This window comes from Myotis brandtii, unplaced genomic scaffold, assembly GCF_000412655.1.
Source record: "Myotis brandtii unplaced genomic scaffold, ASM41265v1 scaffold17, whole genome shotgun sequence".
NCBI classification, from domain to species: domain Eukaryota; kingdom Metazoa; phylum Chordata; class Mammalia; order Chiroptera; family Vespertilionidae; genus Myotis; species Myotis brandtii.
Genome location: NW_005356259.1, coordinates 10,226,288 through 10,241,142, shown reverse-complemented (window position 1 = coordinate 10,241,142; position 14,855 = coordinate 10,226,288). Strand labels below are relative to the sequence as shown.

The 14,855-nt window shown below is 36.9% G+C and overlaps 1 protein-coding gene and 1 long non-coding RNA gene across 2 annotated transcripts in view; both read left to right on the top strand.

Annotated features, from left to right (window-relative positions):
- Positions 1–10,670, top strand: part of CBX3 (chromobox homolog 3) — a 12,179-nt gene extending 1,509 nt beyond the window's left edge. Inside the window, 6 exon segments of the mRNA XM_005862975.2 lie at positions 546–597; positions 3,827–3,902; positions 3,905–3,968; positions 6,127–6,289; positions 8,744–8,862; positions 9,372–10,670. Of these exon segments, the coding sequence (XP_005863037.1) occupies positions 574–597; positions 3,827–3,902; positions 3,905–3,968; positions 6,127–6,289; positions 8,744–8,862; positions 9,372–9,498 (573 nt within the window). The 5' untranslated portion in view covers positions 546–573 and the 3' untranslated portion in view covers positions 9,499–10,670.
- A 689-nt stretch (positions 10,671–11,359) lies between these two features.
- On the top strand, positions 11,360–14,108 carry LOC106725551. Its single transcript, XR_001361439.1, has 2 exons — positions 11,360–11,645; positions 13,896–14,108. It is a non-coding gene; the product is annotated as an uncharacterized LOC106725551 (long non-coding RNA).
- Positions 14,109–14,855: the final 747 nt, after the last annotated feature.

The following is a 14,855-nucleotide window of genomic DNA, read 5'->3' as shown; positions in this document are numbered from 1 at the left end:
TGGGGGGAGCGGACGGAGGGGCCTCGGGGGTGGTTTGTTTTCAAGCGGCACCAAACGGTACTGAAGCATCGTGGTGTTTTCCGTTTAGTTTTTTTAACGAGTGGCTGGAAAGGGAAGGTTTCCAAGAAGAAACCAAGTTAGGGTTACCTAGGCGACTCTTAGAACTCCTAGGAAGGAGGCCTCGAGGGAAAATTCACGGCACTTTATCGTTTTGATTGGGTACTTGGGTCTGATGTTGAACCAGAATATTTGGCCGTCCTTAAATACTGAGTGTGGTGTAAATGAGATTTGTGTTGGGGGGAAAAAAAATGTCTGCAGTGTTTTGCCCTGTAAAGCTGTCTTAGTACCGGTGTCCCCATGAGGTTTCTAGACCACTCGGTTGGAATACTGATACACTCGCAGGAATATATTACTAATAACTTAAGCAGCAGTTCACATTGCTGCTCTGGATTTGTATACATGAGGGGGGGATCCAAACGACACTTGTGTTTAGCTACCTTTTTGTGTCATGCAAACTTCGTTTTAACTGTCATGCATTTTTCTAGTAATAGCTCTTGGAGTCTGCAATAAAAAATGGCCTCCAATAAAACTACATTGGTAAGTTAATAAAAACCTAAAATACGTAAGGATCTAACTCAAATTTTTCCTCTGAAAATTATAACTTTGCATTTCAGTGTTTGAGAAATTTACATCCATTTATAATCCCCAGTGCCCTCTCCCCCCAGTGTTATGGAAAGAATTAGCTGCAAAAACGAACTCATTACATGGAGATGATTATTGATTTGGCCTAATATTTTGATTAAGTTAAGGGAGCCTAAACTTGAGTATAGCACAGTATGAATGTTAATGACTAGATTTTTATCTTGAAGTAAAAGTGCACAAATGTATGTAACATGGAAGACTACAAGTATGGACAAAGCAGGAAAGCCTTTGTTGATTGTCATATTACCTAACTCACTGTGTACTGAATTCTAGAGAAATCAAGTATTTGCAGTATTGCCCAGATTAAAGAACAGATACCCAGTTAGACTGGGTCAAGACTCATTGATTCTTTCAAATACTTTGGGCACTTTGTCATATCTCAAACTTACTCTAAAATACACAAGGGCCTTAAATTTGAATCATTGCCCATTCTTTTTAATATACAAAATGAACCAAACTGCACATCTAGCCTGTAAGGAGAGAAGAATGGAGCATATGAGCAGATAACTTTTTTTCTCTCCCGTTTCTTAAAGCCAAAGTTTTATTCTTAGGCTTCATTTAAAGTTCTACAAATGTACATTCAGTCAAGTTATAAGTTTAAAAAACTGGGATATTCACATGAGAATCATGAAATTCAAAGTTATGATTTCCACAGTATTTAATTCTGACACACTGCATTAATAATAATATTAAGTATATAAAGGTATTGACATCTAAATAAAGCAAAACATTTGGTTTTGGTTTGTACATTTTCTTCTTGAATTATACACTAAAGGGCAAGTTGGTGATTTATAATTTATGTCATCATTAGAGTAAATGAAATATCCTGGAAAATATGAAATATAAAACCTGTCTGGTGAGCTGATGGTGCAAATGATTCTCACCAAAGCCATCAGTGGAAAAAGCACAAAGCATCTTCTGTGCCCCTTCAGAATTGAACTTTCAAATTCCATAATCAGTAAACCAAAGTGTATGTGATTGAATTGGCTTTATGGTCACCGATGTCCAAATATTGGATGGGAAAGGAGCTAACTATGCTTGGTACTTTGAAGATGAATATAAATACAGAAAGCAAGTAGATGCTTATATTAAAACTAGAGGCCCGGTGCACAAAATTCTTGCGCTGGGGGCTGGGGTGGGGGGGCAGCGGCGGTCCCTCAGCCCAGCCTGTACCCTCTTGAAGTCTGGGAGTCCTCAGGGGATGTCCAACTGATAACTTAGACCCCCTCCCTGCTAAGCCGGCAGTTGGACATCCTTAGCGCTGCTGTGGAGGTAGGAGAGGCTCCTGCCACTGCCGCTGTGTGAGCCAGGCTTCTGGCTGCGGGTTGCTCCCCCTGTGGGAGCGCACTGACCACCAGGGGTCAGCTCCTGCGTTGAGCGTCTGCCCCTGGTGGTCAGTGCACGTCATAGCGACTGGTCCTTCCACCATTTGGTCGATTTGCATATTAACTTTTTATTATATAGTATTAAATTGATTTTGTACACAATTTTTTATCTTTATTAAATAATTTTATCTAGCCTGAGGGTTTATCCTTTTCATTTTCAGTGTTTATTTTTTGTCATCTTTATTCTGTACATCTCTTATCCTCATGGACCTATTTTGTTTGTCATTTATGATTAGTGTCTAATAAGCTTTTGTTCACACCCAATTTTTCTTCATTCTTCCCACTACCATGCTTACCTTCCTTGTACTGCACAGAAGCAGAAAATTATCTGATTGGGTGCAGTGCCCAAGTAATATGTGTGTGTACCTCTAAATAACTACATAGTTTAAATGTTCTTTTGCAATCTTCCGGTATTCTGTTGTCTTTTTCTGCTTTTATATTTTTTTAATATATTTTTATTGATTTCAGAGAGGAAGAAAGTGGGGGAGAGAGAGAGAAACATCAATGATGAGAGAGAATCATTGATTGGACTGTCTCCTGCACTGGGGAATCAAGCCCACAACCTGGGCATGTGCCCTGACCGAGAATGGGACTGTGACCTAGTTCATAGGTCCACATTCAACCACTGAGCCACACCGGCCGGGCTAGTTATGTGGGGTTTTTTAAGTTTACTCATTTTCAGTCCTCTCATAACAAATCTGTTTAAATTATTAGAAAACAGTGATTTGGGCTTGGTTTCCTGCTTCTCTATTTAAAGTGTTATACTTTGAAAAAAGAAAACTAAGCTAACAGTGAATTTTGTTGGCTACCAATTTAGACTTTTTTTTTTTAATCCTCACCTGCAGGGACATGTTTTTATTGATTTTAGAGAGAGAAAGAAACATTGATTGGTTGCCTCCTATACTTGCCCCGACCGCGTATTGAACCTGAAACCTTTTGGTGTGTGGTGCAACACACCAACCAACTGGGCCACCTCGCCATGGCCCCGTTTAAACTTTTGAGTAACCAAGAAGGATTCTTTTTTTCCCCCACAATTAAACTGATCCAGCATTTTGACATCTTGAAATGACAGCATTTATAGCTTTGTTCCAGTTGTTCAGTAATATATATTATCAATAGAGATTATGAAAAAATAATCTTGTCCTTTTTAATCTAGTCATGGTCTCCTTAATTGATCCTGTGACTGATACTAGGATTCTGAACCATGTTTTCATTGCAGTTAACCTTTTTCTATATTGCTGAGGCTTTTAACATTGGTATATGAATTGGCAAAAGGGGGTCTGAGAGTGTGGGGGATATGATTTCACTGATCTATGGTTCACTTACTAAGATCTGTCACTGCTCGTTATCTCTCCTCTGTCTAACCTCCTAATACCATCTAGTGGCTGTGTTGTTAAACTGAGTGAAAACTAGTAAACACAGTCTTGTAGATGACGTAGAAATAGACCAGGAAAAGATAACAGTATTTTCCGCACAGTGTTTTTTATTGTATTGTTTAATTGAAAGGTGGTGAGTAATAGGTTTGAGCGAAATCAGCTTAATTACATATTTATTTTTTGTATTAGTATCCCTTGGTTTTTTGGGTTTTTTTCCCCCAGGAAGTGTCTACCCTGGGATATAGAAGTAAAAATTTAGGTGTCAAATTCAACAATAATATAAGCAATTAATTTAGCCTTTAAAATGTACCCAAAAAACAAGATATTTTTTAATTCTTTTTTTCTTTATTTGTTTTGTTTTAGCAAAAAATGGGAAAGAAACAGAATGGAAAGAGTAAAAAAGTTGAAGAGGCAGAGCCTGAAGAATTTGTAGTGGAAAAGTACTGGATCGATGTGTAGTGAATGGGAAGGTGGAGTATTTCCTGAAGTGGAAAGGATTCACAGAGTGAGTGAATCCCTTTTATGTTTAAGTGCACTTAAGCGGCATTTAAAACTTGTTTTCAACCTGAGATCTTTTATCAGTTTTCCCATAGGTTTCTTTAAATTTTTTAATTCCTTTAATTTGGGGTATCTTGTTAGAGTTCTGTTTAAAAAGAACCAAGTTCTTAGCCTACAGGTTAGCCAAGCAAATTTGAGACTAGTTGATTACCTTGGAGCGTCAAATTATAGAATTAACTGTAGTGCTGTGTAATGTTTTTTGTGTTGTATTTTTTAAATTGATTTTTTAGAGAGGAAAGGAGAGGAAGTGAGAAACAGTGCTATGAGAGCAAGTCCTTGATCAGCTGCCTCCTGCAAGCCCCCTACTCCATTCCAGCAACCTTTCAGTGCACAGAATGATGCCCAACCATTGGGCCACATGGGCCAGGGCTATGTAATGCATTTCAATGTCGCTATTGTACTAATTAATTAGAATACCCAATCTACATCACTTCCTTACATGAAGAGGGCACTAACAAACATGGAGGGTCTATAGTGTAGACCAGTGGGTATTAAACAGAAGTGCTGGTTATGATCCAGTTCTTACTGTATCCTAAATCTCTATAAGAAGTAGAGCCTGGGCATTTTTTTTTAAACTCCCTGGTTCCTCATGATCCTTGTTACTAGTTGTTCTCATAACTGCTTATATTAGTTGTCTTGTGAATAACTTGCATGCAGAAATTTCATTCTTAATGTTTATCGTGTGCTAATGTGCTTGAATTCTCTTCTGTCTTACACCACAAAAACAGTGAGGCTCCATGGTCAACAACTATTAATAATGGATAGGTAGAAATCTACAAAAATTTTTCTGAGCATGATGGAGATGAGTATGATAGTCACATTATTAGGCTTCAACTACCTGTAATCTATCTCCACCATTCACATTTTAAGGCATCCTCCTAGCAGTTTGGGAAGTATGAAATGAATGGAAGGTTTAGGTTTTCCTATTTTATCTTCTCAGTACCCTTACTTGAATTCAAGTTTTTATCATAAGTTCATAATGTACCCCTAGAAAATTTTCCTATAAATAGCTGAACCAAACAAATAAGCCTGAACTATTTTGAATTAGATTTAACCAGTTTGATTTAACCCAAATTGATAACCTTCATATGGTAGAGAGTTGGTTTTTATTGTTTGTTTTTTAACCTCCTGGCATATTAAAAACTCTATGTCCCATCCATTAAATGTTAGGGAGCTAACTCTTCCCTTTCTCCCCAAACTGAAGGCTACTAAGTATGATTGAGAACCTATGTGTGGTATTATGTGTCAGGTAATATAGAAGGCTGTAATGAAAAGAACGCTACAGAATGGAGGCTCCACTTCAGCTCTTTTGTCCTCCTTCACCCTCTAATTTAGGTTTGCCAATTTTGAAGTCTGAATCAGCAAACCAAGTTGAAACCAGAGGTTAATAGCACCTTTCCCAGCATCTCTAAAATGATTAGTTTCATTCTATCTGTGGAAAGGCTTTTTTGGATCAGAGCACACAAAGTTTGCAAGCCTATCACTGTTGAAGGATGATCATACTTTCACATTTGGTAATTGATACTTGTTTTCTTTCCAGCCCTTGTTTATGGGCCCTGAAATTCGAATTTTATAATTTTCATTTTGAAATATTTTTCCAACCAATTAAAAATGTAAAAGTCAGAAGGTTGGGTTTAACTTTGTTTCTGTTGCCAATCCCTCCTTTATATCATTTCCCAATTTGAGCACTCAGCAGAAATTGGAGGTACTATCTCATGTTTGAGAATGCCTCAGAATTATTTTAAATCACAGTATTGGAGACCCTAATTCTGCATATCTTCTGATTAATCTAGTAAAGTGATTTACAGTGGGAATTAGGAATTCACATTTTTAAGTGGGTTGTTTTCATAATTTGGAAAAATATTAGCTCCAGTTATTCTGCTAGAATCAGGATTTGTTAACCTGGGGTAATATAGCAGATTGCCTCCTTGGATAGGAACTGTGAAAGAAGACATAAGGGAAGTATGATCACATTGTGTTAAAAGAATGTTGAGGGATAGGGAATAAGTGGTTAGCACAGGACTTTTCAGATATATATTAAGTGAATCTGGATGACGGTGATAAACCATGTTTAATCGAATGAACTTTTTTTTAACTGAATGCAGTGCTGACAATACTTGGGAACCTGAAGAAAATTTAGATTGTCCAGAGTTAATTGAAGCATTTCTTAATTCTCAAAAAGCTGGTAAAGAAAAAGATGGTACAAAAAGAAAGTCTTTATCTGACAGTGAATCTGATGATAGCAAATCAAAGAAGAAAAGAGATGCTGTAAGTATAAAATATTGCCCACCAAACTGGCTTTTTGTAAAAGGTTGATGGCTTGATGTTTAGGATACTTTTAAAGACTTTAATGCTTTTAAAATATGATTTAAACGCCTTTTTAAAAGGCTTAATTTAAATTGTGCTAGTGTTATTTTGGGTAGATTCGTGGGTATGGTTCCTATGATCCAAGACTAGCAGTCCTTGAAAACAGTCCACATAGCTCATCCTGATTGTTGACCATTAACAGCTTTGACCACAAGAAAGTACTTTGGTATGTGATCTTTCCATTATCAAAGTAATGCCAAATGATACTTTGATTCTGACATAATCTTTGATAATATTTTTTTTTATTGGCGTGAATTGAAGCAGTTGGTTTAGTATTCACTACATGCTCTAATCTTTGTTAACTGGTGTCTGTGGCTTTAGGCAAATCACAACTCTGCTTACTTTCAACTTCAAAACAAATTATATTTGCCCTTTGTACTGGGTATGGTAATTTGGGAAAGGGTCTTTGTTCTTAATTAGTATTTAGGCTTGGTGACTAAACATACAATACAGACTTCTTGATAAGATCTTTATATTTTAAATTTGATCATTTGAACTAGATGCCATATACTTTACAGATAATCCATTAAATGTTCATGACATCTCTATTAAGATTATAGGTATTATCCCCATTTTACAGAGGAGAAACAGAGGTTGGCTATAGATTTGGTTCTGGATACTTTAGCAGTCAAAACAAAAAAGTAACAATGTGAAGAATCAGTATATATTAGTCCCCTTATATCCGAGGTTTCAGTTACCTGTGGTCAACTGGGTTCCAAAAATACTAAATTTCTCCAACCAACATTTTCTGCTCCTGACATCCAACCATCAACATTGTCATGGCTCAATGATCCAGGATCACCTGGAGCCAGATGATCCTCCTTCTGACATATCATCAGAAGGTCATTCATTAGTAGCTTAATGCTACATCATAATGCCTACGTCATTCATCTCGTCATGTAGGCATTTTACCATCCCACATCATCACTAGAAGGGTGAGTACAGTACAATAAGATATTGTGAGAGACTACATTTATATAACTTCTACAATGTTATGATTTTTTTATTACTAGTTAATCTCTTACTGTGCCTAATTTATAAATTAAAGTTTACTGTAGGTAAGTGTGTAGGAGAAAACGTGTGTAGGGTTTAGTACTATCCACTGGGTCTTGAACATATTTTCGTGAGTGAATAAATGGGGACTACTGTATGTAATTTAAAAGTCAACCACATGCTCTGCAGAAGCACTGTTTAATTACAGTAGTGAATTTTCATGCATTTAGCCCTTACATTGTGCCAAGCAGTCTTCTAGATAATAACTTACTTTGTATTTCATATACATGAAAAGTCTGTAACATAGCTGATACAAATCTTCCTATTTTGGGGGGTAATCTAAACCACAAAGAGGTTAACTTGCCCAGAGCTACGCAGCTAGTAGAGGTTAGAGCCATTATTCTAAGTAACCTAGGCATCTGACTTCAGAGTCTGGGATATTGATGTAAAAGTCTGGATGGGGTGAAAGGATTTATTGATCTAAGCAGCTGTTAAACTTTGGTCTCCAGAAAATTATTGAGGATCCCAAAGAACTTTTGTTTATATGGGTTATACCTATAAATGACCAGTGGGATATGATTAAAATAGAAACTTCTAAAGTATTTATATATTCATTTAAGAATGACAAAATCTATTGTATGTTCGTAACTATTCATGAAAAAATAACTTTAAATGTGAAGCATATTTTACAGTTTTGCAAATATTTTTAATGTGTGGCTTAATAGTAGACAGTTCTATATTTGGTTTGCTGTGTTATGATTGGTGGAGGCATGTGAAGACAATCTGAAGTTACAAGTACATGAAAAGAGGGGACCTTATGGATAAATGGACACCCCAAAGGTCTCAGGGATTCCCAAGAACCCTCAGACAACACTTTGAGAATTACTGGTTTATAGGAAGTATTTTATTTTATAAGATTTCTTACTATTCAGATTGATTACAATACTGATTAATCTTGAGTTTTGTGGATTTTACTATTTTGATGTTTCTATTTTTGTACGTGCTTCATAAATATAGGTAATTTAGACTAATTCCTGGAAGTGATTTGAAATGTTAACTTTAAGGATTTGTAATTATTAAATTATTAAAGTTATCAGAAATAAAGGTATTGGTTTGTCTGTTTTCTTAATTTCTGGTTCAGAATACTTTTAGACATCCAGATTTTTTTTTTCTGCATGTAAGGTTAGGTTAATAGAAATTATGATGTGTTTTGAATTAAATGTGGTGTGTGTTCTAATAATTTCTGTTTCACTATTGAAAGGTTTTTATTTAAAAGTTATATGTCACAAAAACAAATTGGAAGTTAATATTAATTTGCTGTGTGGAAACGTAAATGAAAATAATCATTTAACTTCTAAACAGGCTGATAAACCAAGAGGCTTTGCCAGAGGTCTTGATCCTGAACGAATAATTGGTGCCACAGACAGCAGTGGAGATCACTGAAAGAATAAAATGTATGTGTAGAAAGTGTATAAACTTTGGTTTTAATGTGTTGAATCTATTTTTTAATTTAATTTTAATTTTTAAAAATTTATTTTAGAGAGAAAGAAACATTGATCTGTTGTTCCACTTAATTTATGCATTCATTGGTTGATTCTTAATAGGTGCCCTGACTGGGGATCGAACCTGCAACCTTAACATATTGGAACGATGCTCTGACCAACTGAGCTACCCAGTCAGGGCAATGGGCTTTTTTTTTTTTTTCCTGTGAGGCTTTATGTAGAAAGGGTTTTATAGTTTTTATCATTAGATAGAGAATAATTATCTGCTGAAGGGATGATTCTACTTACTTTTGCTAATGATATTTCAAAGCAAAGATTAGCAAACTGGTCTGTTTTATAAAATGAAATTTTATTGGAACCCTGGCACAAGTACCTCATAATCCTCCTGAATTGTTAAATAATCTAATTAAATTACGATGTATTGAGCAATTCTCATTTGACAAAAAGGGTTTAGACTTTTAACTGAATTTTTTTTCTTCTCACAACAGGAAAGATTCAGATGAGGCTGATTTGGTGCTGGCAAAAGAGGCAAATATGAAGTGTCCTCAAATTGTAATTGCTTTCTATGAAGAAAGACTAACTTGGCATTCTTGTCCAGAAGACGAAGCCCAATAATTGTTTGCATTGCTTTTTATATATATTTATACATATATATAAAATCTGGGTCTTGGTTTTTTTTTTGATTTATTAGTGTGAAGAAAGAACTACATTATAATGAAAATCAAGTTTGATATGTTTGTTTTGAAGTAGTGCTGGGGAGTTGTTGGGGGTGGGGGGGGTTGCATCTATAGCACTGGTTACTTTGAACAAAAGCTTTCTGTAGTTGCTTCCTTTATCAGAAAAGAACATTTGATACCATGTTGTATTTTTTCCTCTGCATTAGAGAAGTTTTTCTAAATGTTGAGGGAAATCTCCATAGTCATTACTCAGTCAGAATTTGTATGTGCCTAAGGATCATTGTTGGTTTTTTGTTTATTGGGGAGGGGGGGGAGTGGTAGGTGTGTATACATATGTAAATGGTTTTCTCTTCTTCTTTTTTTTTTTTTTTTACCAAAACAAAACCATTTCACAACCATAGATAAGCTCATGTTTCTGAACTGCCATCATTTTCAGCAACCTAAGAAAAAAAATCATTTGAAGTTAAATTGAAATTTTTCCTGAAGCTTTTAACCTTTGAAATTAGATAATTTATAATTAATTGGACAGTTTAAATATAATGTAAACAGTGTAAATTGGACAATTTAAAGTAGACATATAAGAATCCATATCTACAATCATAAATGCAAGTTTATTTGCAAAACCCCTGAAAGGAAAATTTTATCACTGCCAATAACCTCCTCACCCAAATGAGAAAAGTAGGCAAACCCTGATGTGTTTTAATTAGGTAAGCAACACTTATTTAAAGGTTTCACCTCATAAAATGTTCCTTTACAAGAAGTTTAAATCCCTATGCTGTATTGACTTAAAAAATAGGGTCATGGAGTGTGTAAGACTTTATTCATGGATACCTAATCAGATTATTAGAGACCTTGGCAATTTGGGACCTGCTGGAATAAATGGATGAACAGACTTTTTGTAATCTAAACTCTTGGTCTGCATGTTTTCTCTTTACTCCAACTCAGTCTTTACATGTAGGCTCAGTCTCAGTATTTGGGGTACTGGTTCAACAAAAGCCAGGAAAAACAATAGCTTTGTAGTAAACAGAATGTTACCCAACTGTATATTGTTTACTTTATTGTAAATACTGGTAAACAGTGGTTAATAAATAGTTTTATATTCCTTTGTGATTAGACTTTTTCTTAATCTGATTGCCTTTATCATGAATGTAGAAATACCCACAGATTTGTGGCTCCACAAAAATGTGTGGGGTTTTTTTGTGTGTGTGGGAAGATGAAAATTAGTTTCATGTGAAATTTTAATACTTAGAATATAGTTTGTTAAAATTCCATCTGAAAAACAAGTCTTTTGATTAGGATTCATCTGGTTGTGTTAGATCTATGTTTACTCATGTCCAAAATCCACATAGAGAATGAAGTCATTTTGTAACATGCAAACATTGGACTTTGTTGTATAGCTGAAACTAACAATGTCAATTACACCTCAATTTTTTATAAGAACATTTTATAAAATCACAGGTAGAAGAATCAATTTGTTAAAGAAATGGGCTTAGGAACAAGTTATAGAGGCAAAGGAAGGGCCCTTAGAGTTTGGAAGAGAGGAAGGTAATGGTAACTCACCTGAGGGAGGGAGGAAAGAAAGGGAAGGGTGTGCTCTGGGGAGGGAGAGCACCTATACAGGCAGTCCTTGGGTTACCTCGGACTTGATGTATGTTGTTTCGTGGTTACGTTGCCATCTCCCATTATAAAAAAAAAGTTCCGTCATTTCGACGTATATACATATGTGCTTTATTTACCACAATAAAGGGCAGGAATTATCTTCCTTTTAAATTTTTTTTACTGTTTCACTTCATTACTGCTGTGTATGTGCTCCATGTGAGTGATGTAGGTGCTTATGTAGGTGGGTTCCAATTTACAGCGAAAATCAAGCTACATGGCGCTGTAGGAACAGATCTCCGACGTAACCCGAGGACCTACTGTACCTCAATTTAAAAAAAAAGTATCCTTCTTTATGTTGTATTAGTTTCTTACTGGTGCTGTGAAAAAATTGCCACAAACTTAACTTGCTTAAAACAACATAAACTTATGAGCTTCACAGTCTAGAAGTCAGAAATCCAAAATCTATCTCACTGGACTAAAGTCAAGGTAACAGGGCTGGTTCCTTCCTAGGAGACTAATGGCAAAGTCTATTTCCTTGTTTTTGTTTCTCGAGGCCGTCTGCATTCCTTGGTTCCTGGCCCTTTCCATCTTCAAAACCAGCAGTGTAGCATAGTCTCTTCACCTCTCTATGCCTCAGTTCTTCATCTATAAAATAGGTTGTGGGTTTTTATAAAAATGAGATGTGTACATGTGAGGCACTTAGAACAGTGTCTTATATTTAGCAATCAAAATGTTCTCATTTTTACAAGCAAACGTTTATTTAGAAAGTTACAAAGGTAGAAGTGAGCCAACTGGGCTGCCTGGGCTCAGGGAACAAGTTACAAAAGAAGAGCTGTTGGAACTTAGGAAAAGGGAGAGGGGGCTGTGCTTCAGAAAGAGAGTTGCCCAAAATTGTGGGTTCCAAAGAAGTAACCCAGAAAACTGAGAGACAGTTTTATTAGGACAGGTGTGTATGGGGCAGCTGGAACACTAGAGGCCTAATGCACAAAATTCATGCAAGGGGCTCGGCCCTTGCAGCCCCAGCTTCGTCTGGAAGGATGTGCAGTCTAATTAGCATATTAACGCTTTTATTATTATAGATACCCCAAAATTTCAAAGTACAGGGTTATGTAGAGTACCAAACACAAAGCAAACAGCATGCAGGGTAGCTTTATGAAATCACAATACAAGCTGTTTCTCTTCGGTTGTTTATAATTTGGGCTCACATTCAGAAGCAGATTCTCCCTGACCAAGAAACTGGCCAGGCTCCCAAGGTCTCAGTCTGCCTACAGGTGGCCTTCACTCTATTCCCACAGGTTGGGAGGGGGACTTGGAGTTTGGGAAGGGGCCCCAGTTGGGCACATACGGAGTCAACCCATCGATGTTTCTCATGTCATTGTTTCTCTAAAAATAAAAAATATCCTCAGGTGAGGATTTTTTTAAATTTATTTTTATGTGGTCAACTCTTGTCATTCTTTGTCTTCTAGATTTTGTATCTCGTTTAAAAATACCTTTTAGCCGAAACCGGTTTGGCTCAGTGGATAGAGCGTCGGCCTGCGGACCGAAAGGTCCCGGGTTCGATTCCGGTCAAGGGCATGTACCTGGGTTGCCGGCACATCTCCAGTAGGAGATGTGCAGGAGGCAGCTGATCGATGTTTCTAACTCTCTCTCTCCCTTCCTCTCTGTAAAAAATCAATAAAATATATTTTTAAAAAAATACCTTTTATATCCTGAATTTGAATTTATATGGATATTCTCTTTTTTTTCATCGTTATTGTTGAAAGTATTACATATGTCTCCTTTTCCCCCCCCCTTGATCCCCTCCAGCCCACTCCTGCCTCCACCCCATGGATATTCTTTTAAATTTTCATTGAATCATCTTTATAGTCACATCTTTTTTTTAAATATATTTTTTATTGATTTCAGAGAGGGAGAGAGAGAAACATCAATGATGAGAATCATTGATTGGCTGCTTCCTGCACGCCCCCCCACTGGGGATTGAGCCCGAAATCCGGGCTTGTGCCCTTGACCAGAATCAAACTGGGACCCTTCAGTCAGCAGGCCGATGCTCTATCCACTGAGCCAAGCCAGCTAGGATTATAGTTACATCTTTAATCAGAGATTTTGTTGAATATTGTGATGAAGGTTTCTGAATGTTTTGTTTTTAATCTTCACCTGAGGATATGTTTTAATTGATTTTTAGAGAGAGGAAGGGAGAATGAAACATCAATCAGTTGCCTCTTGTATGTGACCCTACCAGTGATCAAACTCATAACCTAGGTATGTGCCCTGACCGGGAATCAAACCTGCAATCTTGGTGTACAGGACGACACTCCAACCAACTGAGCCACCTGGCCAGGGCAGTTTCTGGTTTTTGTTTTCCAATGTAGACATCAGTATCACTGAAGAATTCAGAGCTGTAAGTAGCAAAGTCTTCCTAATCCTATGGCTCGAAGAAAATAATCATGCACCATTACAAAAAAAGTTGGCCAGGTGTCACAGTGGTTAGAGTGTCAGCCTGTGCACCAGAGGGTCGTGGGTTTGATTCCTGGTCAAGGGGGAGTACCTTGGTTGCAGGTTCAATCCCTGATCCCGTCAGGATGCATGGGGGAGGCAACCAACCAATGTGTCTCACATTGGTGTTTCCTCTTCCCTCCCTCTCTCTAAAAATCAGTGGAAAAATATTTTTGGGTGAGAATTAACAACAACAACAAAAGTTGGCCAGCAGATAAAACCATTTTTGTCCTTTTCCTTAAGGACCTGGAATCTGAACACCTGGATAAATATTGGTTTGGCAAGATCCCAAGTTTAATACTATTGCGACAGAAGGGGACACTGACCTGGAGTTTATTATCAACAAGCTTACTTTTAAAACCTCCAAAGTTTTATTATTGTGATCCCTCACTACTTTCCCCCTTTCTCTGCTTTCCTTTTGAAATTGAAAATAAATGAATGTGCCTTCTTTATAAACCAGAGATCTGGTTCTTGGTAATTCTGACAGGACCTGATTGATACTGCGTGGGGTGTTTGTGTAGTAAATACCATGGACAGTAGCGGAAAGGTGTAAAAATCAGTAAGGGGAAGGAGTCCTTAGAAGACATTTACAAGTATTGTCTCGTCTCCCTACCCTTTCAAGTTCTTGAACCTTACGGTAATGAAGATAATAGGTTGGAAAGAAAATGAGAAAATCATGAGCTTGAGCTTGATCATTATATTTTCCTTTTCTATTTCTGACAAAAAACAGCTCAGGTTTGTGTGTGTGTGTGTGTGTGTGTGTGTGTGTGTGTGTTTAATCCTCACCAGAGGATATTTTTTCCAGTGATTTCTAGAGAGAGTGGAGGAAAGGAAGAGGAGGAGGAGACAGAGAAACATCAATGTGTCTCACATCGATTGGGTGCCTCCTGCAGGCACCCCACTGGGGCCAGGGAACTTGTAACCTAGGAATGTACGCTTGACTGGGAATCAAACCCTGACCTGTCCACAGGCCAATGCTCTAACCACTGAACTAAATCAGCCAGAGCTCAAGTTTTTTTTTGTCTTAAATATCCACCAGGCTCCTAGCTGGGCTCATATGTATTGGTTACTTTCCCCTACAAGGCTAATGAATAATGCTTAATTTCACTTTGGAATGTGTGTGTGTTTTCAGGCGTAAGGCTGAATGGCTGTTTTACATTATATTTGATTTTTACAAATATACATTATTTTTTTATTAAACCG